Raw genomic sequence first — 19525 nt, 5'->3', positions numbered from 1 at the left:
CCTTATGTTGGCCAGGCTCTATAGCATCCCATTTCTTGTCTACCACTCTACATTCCAGCTGCCCCAGGAAAACCTCACATCCCTTTTCTTGGGGCATAATGCTGCAAGTGGAACTTCAGCATTTGAAAAAGGCAGCCTCCTACTCCACAAACTACTCCCAGAGCATTTTCATACTCTTCATTGATACCTTCTCCTTCCACTTTAGTGTCAGACATATTTCCTCTGACCACTCCCAGTCCATTCTTACTGTCACTTCCACCTCCATTCTCCTGAAGATTCTCTTATTGAAAAGCTAAAGGTATCAGTATCCTTTCAGTGTTTACACATGATTTTGTAGCAGTTCAGCACCTGTTGCCCCTTCTTTCCTCTCATTCCATCTGTGCAAGTATTCACTACTCTCCCTTCACTCAGAAGACATTGATTCAGTAGTAGGTTATCAGTAGATTTGATGGTAGTGTATAAGGTTAATTCTTTTTACTACCTTCTTCTGATTCTTCCTCGTTTCTTGTAAGTTTCCCTCGAGTCTTTAACAAGTCTTTTAGTCTTTTGTTGGTCCCCTTTTTTCTTTTATCCCATAAATCTTCTTGTTGCTATTGTTGTTGAGTCATGTCTGACCCTTTGTGACCCTGTGTGCCATAGCACACCAGTGTTTATTGTGAGGTTTTCTTTGCAAAAACAGTGAAGTGGTTTGCCATTTCCATTAAGACAAACTGAGGTTGAGGAGTTTTTTAGCAACCTATAAATTTATGAAATAATTGGTCACATTAAAATTTTCTTACTTTCTTTTACCCCATCATATTCCCCAATGCTATCCTAATACTTCAAAAAAATTTATCTTCCTTTTGTTTTAGAATGTTACTTAATTCTCCCTTCTAATCTGTTTTCATTCCTGAGGATTCTCTCAAATTTTCGCCTATACTTTACTGAAATTAACTGATTTTGAGTGAAAAATTATACTGAACATAACATTTATTGTATTACTTACATGAAATTGTAGTATTTTAAAGCTAGAAGGAACTTTAGTGCCCTTTTTCTATAGATGAGGAAACTGAATTATGGAGAGGTTCATTGTCCTTTTCCTTCTTTGATCTCTTTGGAATGTGAACCCAGAAATGGTTACCAGGTCAGAGAGTTTATATAACTTAGAGACTTTTTTACATCATTCCAGATTACTTTCCAGAAAGCTAGTTTTGGCAGTGTGTATGAATTAAGGGCATTTGAAGAAAGTATTTAAATTTTAATAGAGGCTAAATAATTTCATCCCAGCATATTGGTGGATCAAAAAACAAATCAGAAACAATAAATAATTTAATTAAGAAAGGTACCACTAAAGTCTTTCATCAACAAAAGATAAAGAAAACGAATCAACAAATTGGTCATGCAATTAAAAACTAAAAAGCAGCATTAATAAATCCAACTAAACACAGAAATAGCGATCTGAAAAACTAAAGAAAGAGATAAAAGTGAAAACAAGAAGTCCACTTAGTTGTTAAAAACCAACAAAGCAGATTAACCATTTGCTAATGTATTTTTAAAAAGAGAGGTAAAACATATTACCGGTTTCAGAAATGAAAAAGGAGAATTCACAACAGAGAAAGAAGAAATAAAGATAGCAATTTAAATAACCCAGTCTCAAAAAAAAGAAATTAAACAAGCCATAACATAACCTACGGGGTTGGGAGGACCCAAAATCAGGTGGATATTGAAAAGAATTCTGTCAAACATAATAAAATTAATTGATTCCAAGAATTATAGGAAAATGGGTGGGGGAAAAATTCAGCAAAATCTTTCTATTAAAAAATATAATTGAACCAAAAGAGAAGGAGCCAGAGCAGAGAAAGATTAAAATAGACCAATATCACTACTGAACATCAAAGAAAAAATATTGAATAACTTTATTGAAATCAGTATGTTTTTAAATTATACACCATATCTTAGTTGTATTTATACCAGGAATGCAAGGATGATTTAATAATAAGAAAATGATAAAATTTATAATAGACTATATTGATAACTAAAGTGATTTTTAAAAATTGCATAATCAACATATGCAGGAAAAGCTTTTTTAAAAATACAGTACTCATTTACATGTTTTTTAAACACTAGAAACTACACTAGTGGACCTTTCCTTGTTATGGTAAACAGTATCTATCTAACACTATAAGCAAGCATTATCTTTAACAAAGAAATACTAGAGTCTTTTGTCACCCTTGTTTTATATATTTTAGAAATACCAGAAAAGCAATAAGAAAAAAATAAATTAAGAGAACTACTATGGGCAAGGAGAAAATAAAATCATCACTTTTTTTAGATTTGATAATTTATCAAAGTGATTCACCTAAAGATAATTTAGACTAATTTAAATAAAGTAATAAGATATTTTTAGTCTTTCTATATATTACCAAAAACAAAACAGGAAGTGATAGAAAAAAGAATCCAATTCAAAAAAATTGCAGAAAGTATAAAGTATTTAAAAGTCTTACCTATGACACCCAGAAGAATCAGACATATAAATTCTACTACACATCACCCTTTATGGAAATATTTAGAATGTTTAGAATATTTTTTTCTCATAATTGGGCTGTGCCCAATACTTCATAAAGCTGTCAAAGCAATATTTCTGAAACTCTAGTTATTCTTCAAGGATAAAATACAAGCTTCTCTGTTCCAATCCAGTTTTCCCTCATAAATTATATATTTCAGCCACAACCATCTTGCTCTTGCCTATACATATTATCTTCATTTTCCATATAATTCCTCATTTGAGAGGCAACTAATGGCAGAATGATGGTCCTGGAGTCAGGGAGACCTGAATGTAAATCCATCCTCAAATATTTAATGTGAGGGGGCAGCTGGGTAGCTCAGTGGATTGAGAGACAGGCCTAGAGATGGGAGGTCCTAAGTTCAAATCTGGCCTCAGACACTTCCCAGCTGTGTGACCCTGGGCAAGTCACTTGACCCCCAGTGCCTACCCTTACCACTCTTCCACCTAGGAGCCAATACACAGAAGTTAAGGGTTTAAAAAAAAATATATATATATGTATATATATATAATGTGCAACCCTAAGCAAGTCACGTAACCTCTGATTGCCTCAGTTCATCAACTGTAAAAGAGGGATAATAGCTTCTACCTTAGAGGTCATTGTTATGAGGATCAGACAAGATAATATTTATAAAAAGTGACTAGCACAGTGTCCAATACATAGTGGATGCTATATAAATGCTTATTCTTTTTCCTCTTTTCATGCCTGAAATACACTTTCTCTTTATTTGCACCTTGTAGAATCCCTAACTTCTGAGAAGAAAAAAGTATTACTTCTTACAACAAGCCTATCTTGATTCCCCAGGTGCTAGTGTCCTTTATTTGAAAATTATCAAAAATTTATTTAAATAAGGGGGAAGCTGGGTTGCTCAGTGGATTGAGAGTCAGGCGTAGAGACGGGAGGTCCTCGGTTCAAATCTGGCCTCAGACACTTCCCAGCTGTGTGACCCTGGGCAAGTCACTTGACCCCCATTGCCCACCCTTACCACTCTTCCACCTAGGAGCCAATACACAGAAATTAAGGGTTTAAAAATAATTTATCTAAATGGCTTATACCAACAACTAGATTAAAATACTCTATTTGAAGCAGAGATCTCTTCTTTAAAACCACTTATCCCCAGATTCTTTTAACTAAAAGTTCAGTACCATTTATCGGTTTAATGATTTCTAGGCATGTTCCACTTAAAAATATTTGAAAGTTAAGTACATTTTACTCAGTTGATTAGATAAATCCAAATGCTTATTAGAATTAAGTGCATGCCACAGTGCTAAATCATCAATGTGCCATTTTGGCAAGGACTACTTCATTTTAAACTTATTTTAAATAAGAACATATTGGTTTTTAAATTTTCATTATAATTTTACTCTTCCTCAGATATAATTATAACTAATTCTACCAATTTTTCATATGGATTTATAACTCTTTGGCATACATTAGAAGCTTACCTTGAAACACTTAGGTAAAATACTATTTTTAAACGATTTCTGTTACTTATGCTTCTACTTCAAAATAAGTAATGTTTTCTACTTCCTATACCATCTTTGGCATGACTTATGCAATTTTATAAAACTCATATACAGACAGTTCTTGCTTTACCTGTCAGACAGGCAGCAGCTTAAGTAGGGCCCCAGGCATTGAAGCCTAGGGAGAGGGGGGCAGGGCCTAATGGAGCCCCTTGAGGGGAGGGAGAGATCTGCAGAACAGTCCACTTTAAGTAAGAACTAGTTGTACTATTGATATTTTATGAATTTTTATCCTATATATATATATATATGTATGTGCGTGTGTATTTATGTATATATGTATATTTGTGTATATAGTCAGTTATCTGCTAAAACTTATACTTAATAGAAATTTGGCAATAAACATTTGATTTTCTTATTTATTACCAAATATATGCCAGAATAAAGATGGCCAAATGAACCAAGACATAGTTCCTAGAAAAATTTTTAGAACTAGCTTTTTCCATTTGAAATTTCCAATCATCGTTTTAGTTTTAACTAAATTATCCATGTACATAGTATTTATTAGAAAGGAAAACTGAACAAGCTTTCTTTCTCAGGATATTCTCAGTAAAAATTTTTAGTATTGTCAATAATTACATATCATCAGATCCTTTTCTCTTATTTCTCCTTATATTTCTTGATGAATGCACAAACTATGCATACTTTAATTTGAAACAAAAACTTAAAGCAGCAGCATCTTCCAAAAATAAGAGAAAAAAAAACCCAAATTCATCTTTATTTTAGCAAACAGTTGGTAAGGGTTGGAGGCTTAGAGAGTATGTCTGTATTGTAATGTTCTTTAAATCTTAGTAATCTATTCCTTATTGTCTCAAAGAATATCAGAAATTAACTGGCTTTAAAGATAGCTATGTTTGAAGATAATTTGAATTGGAAGTTTACATTTTTCTAAACTGTCTACTTTATTAAAGTCTTTTAAAAGTAGGTCTCTTGGCAAGTAAGCTGGCTTAGTAGATTGAGGACTTAGAAAATGGGAAGTTCTGGGTTCAAATGTGACTTCAGATAACTTCCTAGCTAAGTGACCAGGACAAGTCATTTAACCCCTTTTGCCTAGCCTTCACTACTCTTCTGCCTTGTGGCCAATACATGGTATTGATTCTAAGACAGAAGGTTTTTTTTTTTGTTTGTTTGTTTTTAAAAGGTAGGTCTATTGAAATTTGTCTCCTAATTTTGTTCATATAATGACTATAGGCCGAGGGTAATGATATAAGGAAGGATAATGTCTAAGGATTATAGTGGGTATTTGTATTTTTTCTTTTTCCCGTAATATGATTAAAATTATTGAAAGATCACTATTGGCAAAGTATTACATGGAATGAGCTGGCTAAAACTCGTATATGTAACTAGAGGAGCAAACAGGCTTGTCTTGTTAGACTGGCATTTTAAAAGACTGCTTAATGAGAAAGGAGAAAATTTAAGAAATAATTATATTAATGGTAGCAATAAAATGTAAATAATTCAAGACTGTAATACCATTTACTTAACTATGCACAGATTCTATTCAAATACAATAATTACTTAGGACCTTTGATTGTAGTCTTCAGGAAAATATTCGTAGAATTTAATAGTTCGTAGTCACGCCTAAATAGTTTGTTTTAGATTTAACACATTTATCTTCAAAACTGATTGAAGACATGTTTAAGGCCTATTTCCTCTACATTTGGGGGATAGGAATTGTGGGTTTTAAAATTAATATAGAAGAACTAGGTATTATATTTTATAAAGTTTTATTAATAATAAACTAACATAAAAAAACTAGAGTAAAAAGGTACTAAACTAACTTCAACTGTGCTCACAAAGAAGAGGGAGCTACAGAACTTATAAAACAATAAAGTGACCATGCAAATGTGGAGGCACAGGAGAGATTAAAGGGAATTTTGGGAAATACTAAGGGACTTATGGGGGATGAAGTCCAAGCTTCAAAATCTCCATTTATACATATATCCTTATGTTTCATATAGGACTTGAATCCAAGTCTTCCTGGCTTCAATACCCTAAACCTATTATGTCTCACTGCCCCAAATTATACCATAATAATTTGATTATTTAACAGTATTGCTTAAGTATTCAATAAAATGCTCATCAGAGAAGAATGTTACAATTAATCTTCTTCCTTGAATAAATATATTTTTAGTGTTTAAATAAAGAACCTTAACTTTTGTCTATGGAAATAAAATATTATTTTCTAGGTAAATGGACACCTACCTCATTTAAGCATTCTATGTTTAAAAATACATATTAAATGTAAAAATTAACCTTTGTCTACAAAAAATAGAGCAAATCTTACTTTGGATGACATTCCATATTCCATCTGCACATAATTCCACATTGCACAGACTATTTCCCAGAGAGTAGAAGAAAGGCAGTATTTTTGTATCAACATTAAGAATATGTACTTGTAGTTTGGGTTTTTTTTTTAAGATTTTATCTCTACCTTGTTTATACTTAATAAAATTAATAATTTATCTATGCCAAGCACAGCTTCCCCCCCCCCCCCAAAAAAACCTCAGACTTAAATCCATTTCCAGTAAAGGCAGACAATCATCAAGGTTTTCCAAATGCTTGTCTTTATAAATGATCATATAGTTATTTCAGCAAGCCCCAGAAAAACACCTGCTCAGAAAAACTACAACAGTTCCAAAGATGAGTCTTAAGAATACATACTCAGAAACCAAAACAGATGAAAAATAATTATAGACTAGACCATGGCATCGAGCTAAATTAGATAAGCAGTCTGTTGAACAAATCTATCAAATGTGTATCTTAGATGGATTCTGAAAAAGATAATAAACTGGTCTCAGAATAGATTAAAATGATCTCCTATTTATAGATTGCTAAAATCTATAAAAATCTTGGGAAAATTACCTTTATTGCTTAATCTCTTACCCAAGCAATTTGCAAGTATGAGGTAATATAGTGAATGTGATTAAAAGAATGATAGAAATCAAACTGGATTTTAGGTTCATCTCTGCATTGGGCAGCTACTTATTCTCACTGGGCATCAGCCTCATTTATAAAAAGGAGTTGGATTATTTATTCATCTAATTGGATTAGATTATTCCTTTTAGTTTTATGATTTTTCGAGCTCTAGTTATATTTTTCTGTGTTTTGAACATCTTCATTTGATTTTATCATTGCTGTCTAAATCTACTTAATTCTAAATTTCATTTAAATGATTAAAATAAGAGAGGCAGGAAAGTGCAAAATGTTTTCCGAAGTGAGCAGAGTCTTACCACTTAATAGCATCTTAGGTTTAATACTGGACGGGACCTTAAAAGTCATTTAGTATAATACTTTCATTTTACCATCCTGAGACTAAGGGATGTTAAATGACTCTCCCAAAACCACATAGCATCACCAGGTTTTGAATCCAGATACTCTAATTCTAAATCTATTGATCCATCATCATAGAATGTGTAAAGGGGAATGCTAGAAAGGAATATAGAAGCTAGATTGTCAAGGACCTTGAATACCAAGACAAAGAGTCTAGGCTTTTTTTATGCTACAAAATGTGAAGCTTTTGAGGGGCAGTTGGGGGGTGGGGATGGAATTGAGCAGTTAAATGATAAAATTAAAACTGTAATTTAGGGAGAACCTCCCATTTGGGTGGTTTCAGCTGCAAGTCATATGCAAAGGCTCAGTGGATCTTTAGGACTAGCAACAGTGAAGATAATGTTTCATCTTATTTAATATAATTTCCATTGATAAACATTATTTACATTTTTAATGTTAATATCATTTGACAATGCCATGGGCTTTAGGGGTGAAAATTTTCTTTTCTGGACCTACAATAGCTAAGACTACTGTGGAAGTAGCGTTATAGTACTTGCAGAAGAACTTGCCAGTTAACATTTTCACAAGGGTTGCTCCACTCTACAATGGCTGTGTGAGAGCTGACTTAGAAGCAGATCTATTGATCTCAGGGCTACTCCTCACAGACCTTTTGGACTTGCCTACCCTGTGCATGGCAGTTGGTATAAAGTTGGTTTTGATGGTAAACTCCTTTCCTAGGAGGGCTGATTCCATCATGGATAACTGCAATTTCTGAAGCTCCTGAGCCCAGGGTCATAGATTGTCTCCACCAAAATCTGAGGAGAAATGTTTGTAAAGGTAGTAACAGTTTTTGACTTGCTAATGCATGTCTCCTTCTGTCTCTCCCTCTAGATCAGTGGTTCCCAAATTTTTTTGGCCTACCACCCCCTTTCCAGAAAAAACAATACTTAGCCCCCTGGAAATTAATTTTTTTAAATTTTAATAGCAATTAATAGGAAAGATAAATGCACCTGTGGCCATCACCGCCCCATTCCCCCCCCCCCCCCCCCGGATGGCTGCAGCACCCACCAGGGAGCAGTAGCGCCCACTTTGGGAATCACTGCTCTAGATGCTTCTTTGCCCTGATTGACTTAATTTTCCCAATTTGGTAGTTTGTTGGGGTTTTTTCAAGGAGGAAGATAAGATTATAAATTTAGAGCTGAGATGGACCTTGAATCTTATACCTGAGGTCCAAAGAAATGAAGCAACTTTCCCTACTTTGTCTCCTCATTTTAATTGATGAAGATACTTTCCTAAGTCAAGCAAGTGATATATGTCAGAGGTGGGTTTTGAACCAGGGTCATCTGACTATAGAATCATTGCTTCTTTTGCTATGCCATACTGCCTCTCTACTATCTTTTCCCATTTTTAAACCACTTTTTACCAAATCTAACCCTTCTAGTCATAAGGTCTAAGATTTAAAGCTATCTAACCCAAACCCTTTATTTTGTATATTAGAAAACTGAAACTTAGAGAAGTTAAGGGACTTGCCCATGGCCACTTAGATTCTAAATAGAAAAACTAAGATTCAAATCACATCATAGAATTTGAGTGTTGGAAGGGTCCAACTCATACCTGAAAGAAATCTCTACTCTGTCATACCTGGAAAGTGGTTTTCCTCCCTTGGTTAGATGACTTCCAAAGACAGAAATCTACCACTTCCTTAGAAAACCTTTAACTACTAAGTTAGGAAATATTTTCCTGTCAGATAATCAGGAGAATCAAATTCTATAGAAGTCAAGAAGATAGAGTCTGAGAAAAAATAGTAATGATCTTTGTGAGAGTAGTTTTATTAACTATGAGGTGGAAACTAGATTGTAAGATATTTAGGAATGAGAGAGAAGACAAAAAGATAATGAATGTAGAATTTTTTGTGAGATTAGTATATTAGTCAACAACATTTATTAAGTGCCTATTATGTACCAAGGACTCTGCTAGGTGCTGTGAAAATAGGAAGACAAAAAAGAAACATTCCCCATTCAAGGAACATACATTTTATCAAGGGAGACAGCATTGTACCACACATATAAACAAAATGAATTAAAGATAATTGGAGGGAGATAGGGTGGTTTGAAAGATGGCTTTTGAAACCAGGAGAATAGGTTACATTCCCTGGCAAGAGGAACAATCTTTTCAAAGACATAGAAATGAAAACTGGGATATTATGTGTAAGAAACAGTGAAGACATAGAGGATGAAGAACGTGTAAATGAATTTGGAAAGTTGTGTTGGATTGGAGCCAAGTTATGAAGGGCTTTTAAAAAAAGAATTTTTTTTTTAATTTTAAAAAGAGAGAGTGAGACCTTATATTTGGCCCTAAAGGTAATAGGGAGCCACTGGAATTTGAGTACTGGAGTGATATGCTTTTTAGGAAAATTACTTTGGATTGGCATGGGAAGGTACTTGAGGAAAGAAGAACAATTTTAGGAAGCTGCTACAACAATCTATTGAGATGATGCAAACCTGAACTAAGGCAGTAGGCATGTGATTAGAGAGAAAAAGGGTTGAATATGAGAGATATTTTGGAGATAGAATTGATTAGATTTGGCAAATGATTGACAAATAATGATTGTGCCCTTGATAGGTAAGGTCAGAAGAGGCATGGGTTTTGTGGGAAAGATAAGTTCTATTTTTGACATGAAATAGGGAAAGAGAGGGGATAGGTATTTGAAGAGTATTGAGACATAGGAAGAGAAAAACAGTTTGTGTCTGTGTCTTGTGTGTGTAGTATGTGTCTTTGGCAAAAGTAACAAACACTGCCTTTTAAGGCCCTCTCTAATCTGATTCCAGTCTAGATATCTAACCCTTTTGCTTCTTAAATCACACTTACCATTACAGTCAAATCTATCTCTTCCCTGTCCTGGGACTAATGCCATATATCTGTTCCTTCCCTTACTGTTTCTCCAAACATTTTATTTCTGTACACCCTTGGACTAAATCATTTAACACCTGTGGACTTCAAATTCAGTATGTCCAAAATGGAAGAACTCAATGGATATCTTTCCTCCCAACACCCATCCTTTCCCCAGTAAACTTCTTTATTTCAGATAAGGGTACTACTGTCTTCCAAGTTTACAACCCTTCATGAAGCAGCTAGTTGGCACAATGAATAGAAGGCTGGGTCTAGAGTCAGGAAGACCTGGGTTCAAATTTAGCCTTTGATCTTAACTATGTGGCCCTGGACAAATCACTTAATCTTAGCCTTAGTTTCCTCAACTATAAAAAAGGATAATAGTAGCACTTACCTCCTTATTGTGAGAATCAAATGGGATATTTGTAAAGGACTTATTAATTCAGTGCCTGGCTCTTAGTAGGCACTTAATGAATGTTTGTTTCTTTCTTTCCTTCTATCCCCATGGACTCAGTTGCCAACTTTTGCCACTTATACTTTCAACTTCTCATTAATCACATGGCCATCACCTAAGTTCAGGTCCTCATCACTTCTTGACTGAACTATTATAGTGGCCTCCTAATTTGTCTCCCTACCTCATTTTTTCTACCATTCAGGTGCCAAAGTGATTTTCCTTAGGCATAGATCTGTGCCACTTCCCTACACAGTAAAGCTCACTAGCTCCCTATCTAGAATAAAATTATAAACTCGACTTTTTGGCATTCAAGCTTCTTTACAGCCTAGCTCTAACTTATCCTTCCAAGCTTATTTATGCATTGGCACTTTTCATGTAGTCTATGGTCTAGACCAACTGACCTTTTCTCTACTCCTCACACACAGCACTCCTCCTGGCACTGTGCCTGGCAGTGGCTATCTGCCATGCTTGGACTGTACTCCATAGAATCCTTACTTCCTTTAAGACCTATCTCAAGCACCACCTTCTAACACAAACCTTTCTTGTTTTCTCACCCAATCAAAATGCTAATGCATTCCATACCATGTAAAGAAATACTTTATTGTTTTCATAATATATATATGTCACCTGATCGAATATAAGCTTCTTTAGAGCACAAACTGTTTACTTTTTTTTTATTCATCTTAGTATCCATATCTAGCATAGTACCTGACACATAATAGGTGCTTAATAAATATTTGTTGAGTAATTGATCTGTAAAATAAAAGGGTTTGACCAGATGGCCTCTAATGTCCTTTTAAAAATCTCAGGTCCTACAATCAGCATTACTAATGTAAACTCGCTTTGTTTTTATAAAGTAGTAGGGCTTCTTAGAAAAACTAATGGAAAGTAGAATGACTAAATTAGTAGTAACGTTTGTTACCACTTTGTGGTTTGTTCTTTTTTTAAAAACTGTAATAATTACTGGTCTTCCAGGACTGGAAGTTTTCTCTAAACTTTATTTTACACATTGCAGGTCAACAGATGAATTCACATTCAGGTCAAATTATTTTAATGTGAATTTCAAGGTACTGTCCAGAAAGTTGCACTGAAATTTTGTATCAGCTTTTGCTTGAAGTAGTAGGTAAGCCATCAGCTAGAACTTGAACATCCTTCTTTTATACAGAAATGTATATTAATTGTAACTTAATTTGACACATGATACTGTATTATCAAGTTGATCATATAAAATATAATTTTTGTATTACATTTTTATATCTGATTTTTCTAGCTGTTGAAGCTTATGGTTTAACAGATTGAAGAATGGATTAACCAGGCTGGGGACAGATGATTGGCTTATCCCTAGGAAACTGGCTGTAGACTATTTCTAGTGTGATGAATGAAATTGGGGGTTGTCATGTGACCAGAAAGGATAATTGCTTGAAGCCCTTTCACTTCAACTGCTTTTTCTGTATGTCCTTTAACCAGGAGTTACTGTATACATGGATCGTCTTCTAGGTTTTGTTGTGCTTAAAAGGCACTAATCACTGTAGCCACATAGTATCATTGGAATAATATTCCTTAGGAGGAAATGTTCAGTCTTAGGTGAAATTGGGGCACTTGTAGAAAAAGATTATATTTAATAAAAGTTTAAGGGAATTTCAACTTCCTTTTTCATGACTTGAAAAAGTTGTGCAGCATAAGCAACCAAGAATAATATAGATGTTTAAAAGTTTGCATCCTTTAGGTTTGAGTGCTTTCACTCTCTACTCTTCAGTGTTTGGAAACAATTAAAATCCTGTATGTACATTTACAGAAAACTTGTTTCACCTTTCTGGAAAAATATGCTGGATTTGAAGACTCAATCGAACATTTTAAATGCTGGAATGACAATGAAGTTCAGTTGCATATAGTTTTCTGAAAGAATTAGAATGTACTCATTTATAGATCATAAAACAATCATTCATACATATGCAACACTTAGAAATATTTTTATTTTCACCACAACTCTATGTAGTAGATAATGTAAGTTATATTATCCGTTCATTTTATATATGAAAAAAAATGAGACTAGTGTTTGCAAGGTTGCAAGAAATATGTGTGGTAGGGTTAGAACCCAATCCTACATTCTTACCTGCCTTTCTATGAAGATGATGGAGAGGAAAAAAATCAGGTTTAAATAGGCTGCAACATATTACAAGCGATGACTTGCAACAAAAAAATAGTATAAAAATAATATCTATGAATTGTATAATCAGAAATAGAAATTAGTCAGTAATGAGTTGAGAGCAATGGATAATAGATAGCTTGAATCTGCTGGTTCCCTTGAGATGATAAATTACTAAGAGTAAGAACTCCAGTGTTTGTGGTAAATCCTCTGCAAAGAATTTAAATTAATCTAACACACAACAAACTTCTAAATAAATTGTGAACCTCAATTTTTGCTGTTCACTTGACTATCAAGTAGTACATCAAAGTCTGACATCTTTTAAATCTACCTAAATGTCTTATTCTTTGATAGTCCTTCAAAAGATATCAAAAAACAGTATTATGATCATATTTTTTATTTCTCTTTTCTTCCTCTTGGCTATCTTTTCACCTAGTCACCCTCTTCAAGCAATTAATTACAGTAGAATTATTTAGTACACTTTGCCAGCAACACTCTAATTTATATATACCAAAATATATTTATGTAACCATGATAATATTACAAACATTTGATTCAACCTGATCTTTTTGTTTCAGGCTTTAAACATCATATATTTCATCATTTTGTAAATATTTGTTTGATTTCAACTGAATTGAATTATCTTTGTAGGTTAATATTTGTGGATTTTGTTATTCTTTAGTAATTTCCCTATTAAATTCAGACAATTTGTGTGTGTCTGTTATGTTCTTCACTGTAAGTTGGCGTTTAGAAAAATTTAGGTATATGAAATAATGCAGCAATTATGTTTGTATCTAATTTGGTACACATACATAGAGCTACTGCTTTTTTTATTTCTTGATTTCCAGCCCTTTTTAAAATTTTTCATTTAACAACCATCAACTTTTCATATCAGAAATATATGTCAGGGATAGGAAATGCATGTAGAAGCAAAGTTGAGTTGGGACATGAACAAAATCCTCCATTTCCCATATAGACTATTTCTGCTTACTTGTAGCTACTATTAAATTCTGCTATTTGTTATAAAATGAGAAAAAATTGATTAGAAAATACTAGAATATTTATAAGCTGTTTCTGTGTTTCAGAGATGTTGAGAACCAACAGAAACTTTTGCCTTTTCCTCTACTTCACAGAATCTTGAAATACATTATTTTGTTTTTTGGATAATCTTTAAATTCTACTAAACTGGCTCTTCAAACATTGACAACATCTATTAATGTATTATCAGAACTTTAGGGCAAAATTTTGCTGGAATAGCTTTGTTCATTTTACAGTGATAGTGAACTAACAATGATATTTTCAGAATTTAGTGAAAAAATTATGAATGTTATATATAAGAATAATATATGCCCAGATCTTAAGATTCAATAAAATTTATGTTAAAGTAAAATTCTGATAATAATGGAAAACATTATTACCTAATGAGTCACCAATTTGACAAAATTATTTTTTAGGCTATTAAGATAATGCTTTTTCATTATAGAGATCACTTGATGTCATACAGGAATTTTGTTTAAAACACAGAGAAATCTTCTAAATAGATTCAGGTTAAGAGAGAGTATTTTGAATAGTATATCCAGTTTTGAGATTTAATAAGCAAATTGGCCAACTAGAAAGCATATGTGAGAAAGTTACATGGTAGAAAAGTCTGTAAACCATATTGTAAAAATCAGTTGAGGGAACTGGGGGTGTTAATAATAATAGCTTGCATTTATGTAGTACTTTATGGTTTATAAAGCTTTTTGCTTTATATTCTTATATCCTGTCCTCTACTCTCTATGACTGGAAAGTCCCAGTATACCTTTCCTTTCTAATTATACATTATTCTTCTTCTAGTGCTCTGTACTTCTAGCCAGACTGGATTTCTTAATATTCCTCACCCTCTCTCTTCCATTTTTAGATTGTACTCACTCCTCATGTCCCATGTTAATTTGAAACATCAAGTCAAACACCACTTTCTTTAAGAGGCCTTTCCTGATTCCCACCCTACCCCTCCTTCAGTTGCTAGTGCCCCTCCCCCTCAAAAATTGTCCTGTATTTATTTTCTGTTATAAGCACATATTGTTTCCCTTAATAAACTATAAATACCTTGAGTAGAACTGTTGCATTTTTTTCCTTTGCATCCCCAGAGAAATTTTGGGACTTTGGGAAATTAAGTGATTTGCCCAGTGTCATACGGTGGAGTAAGTGAAAGAACTGGGATTTGAACCCAGGTCTTATGCCACCAAATCCACTCTCTTTTCCAGCAAGCTGCTTCAATGATTCCACAAAGAGACTGGAACATAGTACACATTTGTTATGTACCTACTATGAACAAGTGGATGAACTCAGTCTAGAGAAAAGGTTAAATGTACAGAATGATTATATCTGAGAGATTAGATTTATTATACCTAATTTTATAGTATAGAACTACTACCAATTGGTAGAAATTATAAAAAAAAAAAAAAGGCTTATTCTTATTTAAGCTTACTATAAAAATGAGTTTTCTAACAAATGTTAGAAGGAATTGTCAGGTATAATCTCCCAAAGTAAGGAGGTCTTCACTGGATATATTCAAGCAGAGACTAAGATGTTCATCTGTTAGTCACATCTTATAGTAGTTTTCCACATGTATAATTAGAATTTTGTACCCCGGGACTCCATTTTCCAGAGTCCCACTTTCATCCTCACATTACGTCCTTACATTTTGGAGATAAAGTTTCTGTAACCCTGCCCCCTTTTCTCTCTTCTCTCAGAAATGCTGTCAGAAAAACTTCTCTTTACTCAGATTTTACTTTTCTCTTTATATTTCCTCTACTTCAAGTGATTATTAATAAATCTTATAAAAATATAATACTTGGAGTTATTGGATATTAATTTAAATCCTACACCTATTAGGAGAACGATTGAATTAGGTTTACCTATGAAGTTTAATATACACATTTCAAGACTAGCCATTTTCTTGGAAACTAGAAAAATGTTTTTATTAGTAAACTTAAATTTTGCCTTACAATAAAATAATATTTTAGAAGGGGACAAATGACCCCTGGATTGATTACCATGGAACCTAGTACACCCATGTTACAGGGATTGTCTGAATTAGCATGCTGTTACCATATAAATGCAGTGAAACATGCCACTGTTGGGATCCAGAAAATGTCATCCTGTCATAATGTTTTCTAATTCAAACAATGTCTTTACAAATCTACAATGTAACTCCTCCAGTTTACAATCTTTGAAAATTTGCTTTTCTTTCCTTTTTTTTCTATGATGAGAAAGAAATATGTTGTTTGGGTTATCCCTTCTGTACATTTATAAACAGGTTAATATTAACTAATTTGCTCTCATGTTCACTACTTAGATCTTTTGGTGGAGAAGAGACAAAGAAATAATTAAGAAATTGATAACTTGCCTGTTTATATATATGGGGCTCATTTAGAATATTACCACTAATGCTGGTATGCCAAATATCTAGGATCGTTTAGAGAAAGAGGAAGAGAAAAGAATGCAGATGTATAGAAAGAGACTATGAAAGAGGCAGGAATTTATTTGAATGCAGCCAGTTGCCAGTATGTGGTTGTTGTTTTGGCTGACTTTCAAAAAACGGGAGAAAAACAGTTACAGTGTTAATTGTAGTTGGGTCCTAAAGTGAAAATGTTTTTGACAGTTGGAAGAATTTAGCGAGGAAAGAAGATCGGGTTAGTGTCAGCTGTGATTAGGTAATCAAAGCTTTAAAATCTCATCTGTTGCTAACATAACCTAGCATTGAATATGATGGGGGTACCTTCATATACAGAAAGAATGTATCCCAATCAGTATAACTAAAGCCCAAGTGGGCTTGCAGGTTGTCTGAGAGCACGCTTGCACTGAGAGATTTTTTTGGCAGCCCTACAGGATGAGGCTCATGCTGTACAAAGCCGACATATTGAAGCTGAGAGCCCAGACGAACATAGATGCAGACGTAGAGGCAGCTCTGCACACAATGTAACATCTTCTAGGATGGTTGGGCGACACCTTTCTTCAGGTATTTCATTACCCATCAGCCCCTATTAGAGCAGGAAAACATAACACAACAAAGAATTAGTAAATAGCATGTGTGTCTCTTAAATCAATTTATTATTTAACATCTTAGGAGCTGCAGTAGCATGGCATCCTAAGCTCTTGGCTGCTATTCAGATTTGATAAAATGGCGTCTTAGCAAAAAGAGCTGCTTGCTTAAAGATATGCTACACTGAGCAGAAAAATGAAAATATTATCTACTGCTATTTTGTCTGTGGCTTATTATTATTATTTATGAAAGTCCTCCTTAATAATGTAGAAAACTCTATCCCCTTGTGTCCTGCCCACCCAGTTTTATTTTTGAGTGCTTTTAAAGATTTTTAACCCAGAAAACAAGTTCATTTTAATACATTTTTTCCTTTAAAACACTTAAGTCATATATTTCATAACTAATTGCATTTAAATCAGTTTACTATTGAAACATTTGTATAGTCTGTGTCCCAATGATGGAATTTTAAATGCAAAATACTTTGTTTCTTTACAGCCATTAACCATGGTGAGTTGGTATATTTAATTCTTTTAAAGTGAAACCAGTTCTAATATCCATACTGTCCCTTAATACAAATAACATTTAAAACATAGGATAATCAGGTGACGTTTTAAAACATCATTAAACATATTCAAGCCTGGAGCATTGGACTTATTTCTCATGTAATCTATAGTCCTTTGTTTTTTTCGAAAACAATGGATGGAAAGATATTTTAAAATTCAAATAATTTTCAATTTCAGTTCCAGCTAAACATTCAGCATATTTATTGTCCTTTTCAGAGAAAATTAATCCTGTATAGTTAATCGGATAACTAATGAAAATTTTGTTTACTAGATCTGTTAGAAGTACTCAAACATTTTTTCTTTTAAAAAATTGTCATATTAAAATTTTGGGAAGAAAAATTGCTCTTTTAATTATGACACAGTCAAAATTCAAATTCATTTAAATTCTTAAATTATGTATATTGTCATATCTGATTTTTTACATATGTGTATATAATAGTATAAGAAAGGAATATAGCAACTTTCCTTTATTTTTTAAAACAATAATTTAGAAGTAAATTTGAATTTTTATGAGAGAAATGATACTATTAGGCAATTTCTTTAGCAAAATACATTTTGTATATAAATATTCTGAAGTAATTTATTTGTCTGATATTATGTAGATCACCTTGCCCTCAGATCTTAAATTCAATATGTAGTTTACTATTAAAAATACATGATCAAAGAAGTTAGCATCGGTAATTTTACAAATCTTTTTACTTAACTATCATTTTATATTTATGTTTCTTTTATTTACTTCAGTCTATAATCAATGCTATGATGAACAAAATTTAATTTCCAAAAGTATAGTGGTGGTTTTAAAAATTGGAACTTCAGCATTTATTTCAAACCATGAAAATATTGCAGAGTTGATTAGAATAATGGCATGGTACTGGGGAGCAACTGGTTTCACTAGAATCTGGTTTTAAAAAAAAGTAAAGCTTTTGAGTTTGATTGTTGATCTTATATTTCAAAACTAAATAACTCTAGCTTTTTGTTTTCTTTTTCAAGTATTTTGAAAGCTATTCTTATTTTAGACCTACTTTCTCTTTTTAGCTACTCTAAAGTGCATTTAAAAGAGTATTTTGTGCACAATGGAGGTGTAACTTATTTTTCAAGTCCTCAAGAAAAAAAAGAAATACTTTTTAGTGGAACAAAAATAAGGGAAAGAAGGATGGCGAGAATCTTCCAATAACTGAAGGAAGGACTGGAGTCATAACAGAATAGATTTTGGAACTGGGAGGTTGAATGAACTAACTATACACAAAGAGTGAAAGATAATACAGGGTTTAGCATTGTATGAGGAAAAAAAATTTCATGAATATAACAAAAAGCATTCTTTTAAAGTATATTTTCCATCAAGCACACAAAAAAAGTACTAGAGATATAAATACAAAATGAAAGACCTTCGAAGAAGTTATATTGTGGTTAGAGGAAAGAAGAAACCTATTAAGGAATGGTAGCCAGAAAGAGGGATGTTTTGATTTGGAAAGTTAGTAGGATGACGAGCAGAACCATAGCAGAGCAGATTGATACACTGTTTCCAGGTCAGTGATATAAACTGATTTGTTTAAGGTTCTAAAATTAGAAAGGAGATGGCCAGAAAACAGAAATACTGGGAATCAACATGGAGACTCAGGAAGAGAAGTTGAGAGCATTAAGTGAACGTGGCCCCAAGCCTAGATATAGTCAGTGACTAAGATAGCCATTCTAACCATGAAAGGGCTAGGTCATATAAAAGCCTTGTTTGAAATTGAGGAAGTAAAGGAGATTTTCTAGGGGAAATAGTATTGAGAAAAAAATATATCAAGTACAAAACCTTGGAGAATCTTAACAGGTCCGACAGAAGGAAAAGAAGTAGGCATTTATTACTAAATGCCTAATATGCCAGATACTGTGTTACATGCTTTACAAATATTCTATCATTGGATTCCACCCTGGGAAGTAGGTGCTTTTATTATCCCCATTTTTCAACTGAGGAAAACTGAGGCAGGTGGCAGTTATCTTACCATTAGTCGAACATCTAATAAGTGTTTGGTCTTCATTTGAATTCAGGTCTTCCTAACTAGACACCCAGTATCTAGCTGCCTCTAGGAGTAGAAACGCAATAAGGAAAACAATAAAAATT

At 33.2% G+C, this 19525-nt stretch overlaps 1 protein-coding gene across 1 annotated transcript in view; it reads left to right on the top strand.

Moving 5' to 3' along the window:
* The window catches only part of TNRC6C (trinucleotide repeat containing adaptor 6C), a 176268-nt gene that overhangs the window by 38499 nt on the left and 118244 nt on the right, over positions 1-19525 (top strand). The window contains exon 3 of the mRNA XM_044675761.1: positions 16694-16831. Within this exon, the coding sequence (XP_044531696.1) occupies positions 16694-16831 (138 nt within the window). The remainder of the gene's footprint in view (positions 1-16693; positions 16832-19525) is intronic.

The sequence above is a fragment of the Gracilinanus agilis genome, chromosome 4 (assembly GCF_016433145.1).
Source record: "Gracilinanus agilis isolate LMUSP501 chromosome 4, AgileGrace, whole genome shotgun sequence".
Lineage (NCBI taxonomy): Eukaryota > Metazoa > Chordata > Mammalia > Didelphimorphia > Didelphidae > Gracilinanus > Gracilinanus agilis.
This window is presented reverse-complemented; position numbering and strand designations above follow the sequence as displayed.